General features: G+C 43.2%; 1 protein-coding gene across 7 annotated transcripts in view; it reads right to left on the bottom strand.

The window, feature by feature from the left end:
• Window positions 1–9,804, bottom strand: part of nhsl1b (NHS-like 1b) — a 103,193-nt gene that overhangs the window by 41,789 nt on the left and 51,600 nt on the right. Inside the window, exon 1 of one of the 7 annotated variants that reach the window (XM_085132816.1) lies at window positions 6–7,203. The exons of 5 other annotated variants lie outside the window; for them this stretch is intronic. In XM_085132816.1, coding sequence (XP_084988942.1) covers window positions 6–318 — 313 coding nt within the window. In that variant the 5' untranslated portion in view covers window positions 319–7,203. Of the gene's footprint in view, window positions 1–5; window positions 7,204–9,804 lie in introns of those variants that run through there. One more of the 7 variants, XM_085132821.1, reaches the window with a different exon arrangement.

Genomic DNA, 9,804 nt, shown 5'->3' with positions numbered 1-9,804 from the left:
TGTACCTTTGCCATCATGGGAGGGATGCTTTTTCCCTGGCGAGCCCTTAGCCACAGATCCAAGCAGCGGTTTTGGTGTCCAGAGCGAGTCCTGTTTCTGGTGGACTTTTGACACAGAGAGCAGACGTTTGTGCAGGCAGCCCTCTGGCCTGGCGGGCCTGGGGCTGGGGACGGCCGGATGCTGCAGGCTGTTCCCCATCTTGCTGACGGGCTGGAAGGAGCACAGAGTTCGTTTCTGGCCAGGGGAGTCCTCATAGCAGCCCCTGTGCAAGCAGTTGACCGCCGGCTCCGAGGAGAGGCAGTGCACGTATGTGATCATCCCCTGCTAAGACCTAAAACCCCCCCACCACCTGCCCTCCCCTGCTCTATCCAGGACACAAACCCCCCCCCAACTACTCCTCCTTCGTCTTACACAACCCTCCTTCTCTGAAGCCTCCACTTGTAGTGTTGGGATGGACGGGTGAAGAGTGTATGTGTGTGTGAGTGGAGACGCCAACCCCCCACCCCCCCTTCACTTCCAAACTCTCAATAGGCCCCCTCCTCTGTTTCTGGAAAGACAGGATGGACGTTTTTGCATCCCACAAGGGAGCCAGTGCTCCCCCTGTCTCCTCCTACTGTTTTTGTCTTTCCTCTCTTTCTCTCAGGGGATCCTATTGACTTACATTGATTTGCCTGACAAAGAAAGCTGCGCTCCGTGTTCGATTACAAGATTTATCTCCAAAACAAATATTTCACAGAAGCATTGCAGAATAAAACTATTGAAAAACATGACTGTTGGTTGGCTGTCTTGAAGAAATGCTGGCAACTTTTTAAAAAAAAAAAAACAATTCTGACCCTAAAATAAGACCACAATAACATTTCTAAATAATCCAAAGACGCAAAAACGAAGGTTTAGAAACTGAGAATGTCTGTGGTTAAAGCGTGTTTTCTTCTACAATATGTGTCCTTTGCAGAAACCCAGAAGCATCACCACAAATTGTGCAAAAAAATCCGCCAATTGTCAAGAAACTGGTTGAGGTCCAAAGACTAGAAAAAAATCAGTCCATCCAAAAGGGTATTCAGCCAAGCTTTCAGCATCGAAGAGCATCCTCCTTCTTTCTTCAATCTACAGGAGATAGAGCATCAGGACTGTCCAGTGGCGTCCACATGGTATGTCTTCTGGACTCCTCCTCCCTCCTCTTTCCTCGGCATTGCTGTTCTAATCTGTAAACCCAGATTATCCAGCCTCCAGGCCTCTGATTGTGACAGACACAAACCACAGATGGACACCAGGTTGCAGATAATAAAGTACATCACCTCAACTTCACAAATGTGTGGAAGTTCAGGAAGACCTGACGTGCTGGCGTGTCAGTAGGTTAAACTCGGATGACGCAAACTCAGATGTAAGACGCATGCATGTAGGCCACTTAAACTGCTGCCTCAGATTTAGCCCCACATGACTGCTGTTACTAAGCAGATATTCACCTGAAACCGTCATAAAGCATGCACACACGAGGAAGGCGACAACTGGTAAATGCAAAAGGATTTAAACTCAAGAGGAAGCTACAGATGACCACAGATTGGGGATTTTTTAGATAGCGGTGAAAAACAGTTCACTGTAAAGACGGCAGCGACAAGATTAAAAGATTAAAAACAAAGAAACAGATCGCAGATTAATAAACACGGCGAGCCACTTGCCTGCCAGGTGAGGGTGTGTATAATCTTTAATCTGCTTGGCTGTGAGTGTGAGGTAGGTTAAAATTATTTGAGACGCTCAGATTAATTAACAGGAAGATGGAGTGACACTGAACTGAAGAGTGGGTGTAACAAAAGTGAATGAGAGCCCAAACACAATCTGGGCTAGTAAACTGAATAAAAATGGGGTCAAATGGAAAACAGTAAGGCAAATAAAAAGGGAGAAATTCATTGATAGCACCAAAGGTAAATGCCTCCCTCTGGTGGTGGTTTACACCTGTGCAGCACAACACATCTAAGCTATAATCATCAAAACCATTAAAACTTTTTTTTCCAGAAATAACTTACACAAAAAAACACACACAAAAAAACAAACTCTGTGGTTGAAGCCTCTCCCTCTGCGAGAACCTGCTGAATATATTTGTGGTTTGAGGACTTGAATCTCAGAAATTGGATTAGACACCTTTTACTATTTTCATGTTTTTAATACCTGAAAAATAACGTGCAGACTCATTCATGAGAGTTCTGTCAGTGCACAAATCTTATGCAACTTTGGTGGAACTGTAGCTGTGAGCCTGCCAAAGCCACAGCAGATAGCTAAAGGCTAAAACAGCCATTACTGATGGTTATCATTTCCAGCACATGATGAGGCAGCCAACACGCAAGCTGATTACAAAAACCAAAACCACTGTGAACACACACACACACACACCATAATGAACAAACCACAGAATGCGTGCGCGCAGCCACAAAGCCGCTCGTATAAAACAGTTTGTAGACACACGTAGCCCAATGGGCAAGCCAAAAGATTCTGGCTGCACTTAAACTGCACTTAACGCCGTTGTTGCCCTGAATCCATACATGCATGGACACGGAGTGTGTCAACCGGCCCATTGAGAGAACAACATCAGGGGGTGTGAAGTCATGCAGGCCAACACAAGCAACACAGTGAATGGGACCGTCATCACAACAGGGGATGTTTCAGTTGTGACAAAGAATCATTACAACCCTTTTACAAACAGGTACAGCACATGTATGCGCGTGAGAAGAGATGTTTGCAAATATATGTGTGTAGTTGATGGCTGCGTATTGCCTGGCATGCATTGCGGTGAGTGTGTCACATTCCACTGATTATTAGCGTGTGTGTGTGTGCGCACCTAGTTAGTGAACAATGTAAAAGTCACACTGGAAGGGTTTGTGTGTAATAATAGATGCATTACACAAGCGTGTATGTACACTAACTTTTGCACATAGATTCTATGTGTGTGTTTGCAGCCTGGGGGGGGGGGGGTTGGACAAGAGGAAGGCTTTGGAAAGGGGACAATGGTAGCCATGGAGATGCAAAAGGTCTGAATGGAGTGAGAGGAGCACCTGCATGCTGAGTTAGTCTTCTGTCTGGGGAAGTCATCCACTTGCGGGTGAAGTTTGAAAAGACAATGACCGACTCCCTGCAGACAACAAAACACTTCCAGCATTGTCCCAAGAAAAAAAAACAACTTCCCATTAACGCTCACTAAGAAAGTTTTTTTGCATTACTATTGTCTCAAACTAGAAAAAAGACACAATAAGACCCCGTTACTGACCCGTTACTTTTTCCAAACCCTTAGACTTTGCCCCCAAAAAAACTGTTGTTTTGAAAACTCTTTTCAGAAGACAGAAAGCTCACTGGGTTCCTGGCAGATCCCATTCACAGGCCACTGGAACTTAACGCTCTATTGTTTACTTATCAAGCCCAAGATCTCTTCTGCTACGACTTGTTTACAGAGGTCAACATCCCATTGTGAACTTCCTCTCAAACTCCCATGCTCATTTACATATTAAAATGATTGATTTACGACCAAGTCATGTATCGATCACTGACAAAACCTGCAATAACTAACCAAACTTCCAAAGCCATCTATCCACGAGGCCATTTATCTCCAAGCTACATCTGTTTTCTTTTTAACTAAAAAAATTCTAGCTAAAGTCTAGCAGTTAGCACGAGTGGTCTGACTACATTTTCTTAAAGTGTAACTCACTTACTAAACAGCTAGACGTTGGTTTTAGACACACGATCCTTTTCTATCTACTTAGATTAAAATGCAGATGGGAACAAGCAGAAATATCTTCATGGTTACAACATGTTGTCGTTTTTCAGATTAGTTTAAGTGCTATGTCACCAAACTGGCTTTAAAAAAGGTAGGTGAGATATCCTAAAGTCTTTCACAAGCCATGTTTTAAAAGCCAACTAACCCTCAAGGAATACAGACAAACTGTTGCCTACATGTTAACACCTCTCTCCTGTCCACCTCTTTTTCCCCTCCACCTGCCACACTGAGTGTGAGAACATCCATCAACACTCCTACCCAGAAGGCCAGGGGACAGGTAGTGGGTCAGCCTCCGGTGAAGAGGTCACAATGTCTCAAGAAACACAGCACTGGTGGAGATGTTACTGGAGGACTGTCCTCTTACAAGTTTAAGCAAGTTCACAAGGTAGGCTGTTTAATGATTCTGGGAAATAAAGGTAGTGGACAAGAATCTGTTACTGAAAACACAAGTGCACATGATACCTTCATGTGTTTCAACATGAAAATAGTAACATAGAACTACAGTGCAGGAGCTTAAACAGGTCATTAATCTATTTTTCTGCTAGAGATCATTGTTTGCTGACATGTTTGTAGTTTTTAATGGTGATAATCTACAGTAAAGCGCTTGAATGCCTTTGACATGTGGGGCATGTGGGAAACCTGGAACTCAGTTTACACAGATTCTACACCAAAAAAAAAAATGCCACCTTCCTCTCATCACCCATGCATGTGCTAACTCTTTACAAGGTTAAACCAACAGCTCAAAGCCCAGACTGAAAAAAGACCACTTGCAAAATATACTTTATTTTTAAGGCTGAAAAAAATCCTCTGTGGAATTAAGAATAAAGTCATTGCAGTTTAAAAGCTGAATTTTCTGATGACTAACTTCATTGAAGTTTTGGTTAAAAGCTTGAAAGTATCTGAGTAACACTGCAGAGTCATATGGTCTATGATGATGGAATATTTGGTCATTAAATAAGCATCAGAATATGTCACAACTGCTGCCCATTATAAAAGAAAAACATATGAAGCATCTGTAATGAGTGAACTGCACTCAGTAGAGCAAAATAAACCCAAGAAAAGTCAGGATCAAAAAGTAGATATAGCCTGAGATGCCCACAACTGACCTTTCTCTATGATTTCTGTGCTAATCAAGGCTTACATTCATCAACATGTAACTTTCTATATCCCCGACCACCGGAAGGCTGCAGGAAACTTCCAATTTAAGTGAGAATGACATTTCCAGCTCAAACTAATCCCTGCTCATGTCACATCTACTGACTGGGGTTCAAGTGCATAAATAACTTATGTAACATACCAAAATGCACACCAAATCACAGAGCCTAATTCTGGCCCTGCAAATGGCTTGCACTGCAACGCAAAGGTTTACTGCAGGGGTGGTGATTCACCCTGGCCACACAGCACAGCTGGCTGTGGAAGAACATGGGCTGAAATATGTCACATCTGTCTCAGAGCTGGCAACCTCGACTGAGCGAGGGGGGGTTAATATCATAACATTAGTGGACATTCTGTAACTGGCAGCCAATGTAGAGTAATCTACTGGTCGGATCATGGTATTTAATGTAATACTGAGTATTTGGGTCAGTTTGTCATCACTTGTGAAGCTAGAAACCCAAACTGGGAATCGTGCTTGTAGCTGATTAAAGTGAAGCAGCATCTACATGTCAATAACCTGATCCTGGTGTGACAACTTTTAAACACTCAGCAATCTGAACATTAAATATTAATCCTCCTCTTGCTGTACGGTTAGTTAGTTACTGCTGACCACAGAAAAACATGGGAAAAAAAAAAAAAAAACCTGCCAATCTCGTGTATAAAAAATGGCTTCATCTAAAAAAGAAAAAAAAATTGAATTCCTTCTCCAGCTCAACTCCCACAACATCTGTTTCTCTCCATTTTCCAAGCCAGACTCGAATCTCACAGTGTAACTGACAACATAAATTACTGCATACAGCTGATGAACTGGGAGACTGCCACGTATAGTTGATGTGTTCACTTTATATTACCTCATTTCTGGAAGCCATTAATCTGCAGGCTACAGAAAGAGAACAAACAACCTTGGTTTAACAAGACGGATCATTTCCTAATTTCTGAAATAACAGCTGATTGGATCATTTACCAAGAAAAAACTAAGGGTTTCTTTTTTTTAAATATATATTTAACATCTTAACTTTCTTGCTTTTGACTGGGTATCGTTTGGCACTGCAACCCAAAACTAGGTCAAATGAGACAATAAAATGTTATTCTTCATAATAAAACAGCTCATGTGTTGTCAACATTAGCTGCATGTGATCCCTGTAACCATGACAGGTGAAATCACCACCATGATGTTCTGGAATATGACTCAAGCAGCAGGACTAAAAGTTACGGAAGGACGGGAGCGGGCAGGGAAGCGGGTTTTCCCTCTTTATCAGCAGCATTGTGTTGTCTCCCAAACAGCATTATGTGTCTATTCTTTGTAGCATAGTTTCCATGAGTGTTTAATAACAGAAAACGATGTCAAATGCAGTAAAAGACAAGCGAGTTTCCCCTTTATCTCATTTCAGCTTGTCAGCGAAGTAATAGCCAACACATGGCCCCCCACTCTGCAGGACAGCAGACCAGCAACTGCTGCTCTGCCAGCTGTTACCGTGAACAACGTGCACACTGAGTACACACCGATACGTACTTGTGTAAGCAGCTCTACACATCGCTCATCGCCCCTGAAACCCACACCAAAGTTACGAGAATGCAAACAGGATCACAGCCAGCAGCGTGCAGAGACACTCTGCGTAGTCGAGAATAATACGAGTAAAATGAAAGGGAGGGGAATCAAACCGCAGTCAGGAATTAAAGTATGCTTGAATTCAAAGACCCTTAATTAATCAGAGACGGAACGAAAGAACAAAGGAAGAGATGATTAAAGTGGAACAGGAGTGTTTCCTTCACTGAAGAAAAAAAAGACACAAGGAAGGATATTGTGCAGAGGAGGCTGCTGCGGGAGAGATTACTTTCCAAACAGGGGAGGGATGGAGTTTAACTTTTCTTTGTCTCACAAAAGTCCCGGGGAAAACTCCACACTCACACCGAGTCAGTGCCAGAGCTTTCCTGCAATGAGCGGCTACACTCACCTTTCAGACAGAACATGGTTCTTCACTTATTTCCCCCAAACAAAACTGCAGTTTCCTCCTTTTTTCTTGCGGCTCACCATTTCCTCATAACCATCCTGCTTGTCCTCCTTTTCTCGTCCTCTCTCCCGGTTTCTCCACACCGCTCGCTCAAGCCGATCAAACGCAGACACACTGATCCTGACACATACACTCCACTCTCCATCTCCCTCCCCTTCTTTCCCCTCTCACACATACATGCACACGCTCCGAGTGGCAGCAGGCCAACTTCTACACTGCAGGAAACTGCCTTGCGACCCCCCCTCACTTTGCTTCCCCTCCCTCTCTCCCTACATCCCTGGATATCTCTCCACCACTCTGACACCCCCCTACCCTCAACCCCACCCCTTCTCCCCGCCCATCAGAGCGAGAAGCTCAGCCTCAGAGCCTTAAAACTCTTAAATCCACTGTCACCCACAAGCCCCCTGATTGGTCACCTTCACAGATACCCAAGTACACACATATATGTATACATATGTGGCATTTAGTCAAATACATGGTTTTAAAGAATACATTTGTTGCTTGGGAGGAGGCAAAAATAAAAACAATAATATATACACACACACACGAATATGCACAGTGTGAAGCTTTTACTGGATAATGATGGCAGAGAATCTGGGCAGTCAGCAGTTCAGAGTGAGACAGGGGGCCCCGGCTTGAGGCCGATCCATTGTGCGCTGATCAAATATAATCGCTTTAATCCCCACAATTCAACTGCTTGTTATCAGACGCAGTTACACGCGTGATGCATCACAAACTCTCCAGGCAGGCCGATCCCAATCGTCCTCAGCGTCGTGCCAGTCACAGACAGAAATACAGGCTCACTTACAAGGTTTTGGAAATACACATGAAAATACATCTGGTTTATGGGTGTTAAACTGATGTTTTTTTACCACCTTGTTCAGATGTGCAGCGAGAATAGCTTATGGATCTGATTCTGGGCCATTCCTCTATGACTTAAAGTGCTTTGTAAAGCTAACATGAGGTACACTTTTCACAAAAGGAAGATTAGTTTTAGGTTTGCTGAAATGATACTGATCAAAGACTTTGACTCTTTTGTCTAAAAAATCTTAAAAAAAAAGAGGGAAAAATCATACTCTCTACAAACCCATTAAATCAATATATGCAGCTAGACAACACAGTGCACATTGACAAGAGTAAATTAAAGCGTCAACATACAGTTGGGCTTAGTCCAGACTGGATAGCAGAATGCAAAATGGCATTGATAACCAATAATGCGCTGTAATGGCTTTCTCTTCCTCTGCAAAAACACATTTGGTGTGGCAGCCTTTGATCTTAAGTGATCTGTGGTAAGTTATGTAAAACCCAGAACCCTTAGCATTCATTTATATTCCAAAGCCCACACGTACAGTACATAACAATGCGTGATGGCTGAATCCTGTTTGCTATGAATCTGCCCAGGGCTACTGGTGACTACAGAACTTTATCAGAAGAGGAATATAGCCGTCCAAAACAGAATGGCGCTGTGTTAGCTGATCCAAGAGGCAAAACCTGTAATGCAGGAGGTGATCTACCAATCCTTATCTATAGTTAGGGTTATTGTTAGACTTGGAAAGAGTGATAGCTTGGAACACAGATGCTGGTACTTTATACTGTAAAAAAACAGTTAGGTTGGTTCAGGCAACTAAAGACCCAGAACTCAATAAAGACATTATTTATCTGTCTGTTAAATGTAAGAAGATGGATGGATGGATACTTTAACTGTTAGCTTTTCATTTTACATCAAGAGAAAATACCCAAGTAGACAACCTAGAATTGGTGCACTGTAAGCTGATGCAGTTTTGAATAATATAACCATGATATTGTATAGGTGTGTGCTCACTTCTGTTGTAAATGGTAAATGGTAAATGGCCTGTATTTGTATAGCGCTTTTACTAGTCCCGCCTAGGGACCCCAAAGCGCTTTACACGTCCAGTCATCCACCCATTCACTCTCACATTCACACACTGGTGGAGGCAAGCCACAGTTGTAGCCACAGCTGCCCTGGGGCAGACTGACAGAAGCAAGGCTGCCATATCGCGCCATCGGCCCTTCTGGCCAACACCAGTAGGCGGTAGGTGAAGTGTCTTGCCCAAGGACACAACGACCGAGACTGTCCGAGCCGGGGCTCGAACCGGCAACCTTCCAATTACAAGGCGAACTCCCAACTCTTGAGCCACGATCGCCCCATTGTATACTGTATAAACAGATGTTTAGCAGACACAAAACAGACAAAGGCTTACTTCGTGTCTTTAAGATGTTATGGTTCCACTACATAATTACAGCAACGGTGATTAACCTTGCATATAATTAATGCTGATATTTATAACTATTCCCTACTTACTTGGCAGAGTGTACGCTCTGTGCAGATGTTCCAAAAGAGGATTCAAGTGGCACAATCATAATAAAACTATGACGCCCAAGCGTGATTGTTGCTTGCAGGCTATAACACATCTGTCTCGACCAGATGTGGCCAATTAGAGGCTGACTAGTGTGCAAATGTGTAAGTGTGACCTCGTGTGACGTGGAGCCTCAAGGAAAGCATGATTGACTGAAATGAGAAAGCCACAAAAACGCAGCCTTGGAAGAAAAATGCGCTGTTCAAAATACGCACAAATGCTTGAATAAACCCATCTAACCAAACAGTAAAATCTCACTTCATCAAACCTTCACCTTAATTGGCCAGAATGGCTTTAACTTTAACCTTCTCCTATAAAACCTTTGGCTTACAAGCAGCATTTTGAGGCCTTACTATTGCAATTTCAAAAATTCAGCCCATAACATGCTCTAATTGAATCGTTTCATTAAAGATTATCTTCTTCAAGTATATTTCTGCACATGGACTACATGGCAGCACACAGTGTAAACCTCCTTCTGTGGGTGCAGGAAGCAAACAGT

This window comes from Neolamprologus multifasciatus, chromosome 15, assembly GCF_963576455.1.
Source record: "Neolamprologus multifasciatus chromosome 15, fNeoMul1.2, whole genome shotgun sequence".
In the NCBI taxonomy this organism is placed as follows: Eukaryota; Metazoa; Chordata; class Actinopteri; order Cichliformes; family Cichlidae; genus Neolamprologus; species Neolamprologus multifasciatus.
The sequence above is the reverse complement of the archived record's forward strand: the minus strand, read 5'-3'. Positions and strand labels throughout refer to the sequence as shown.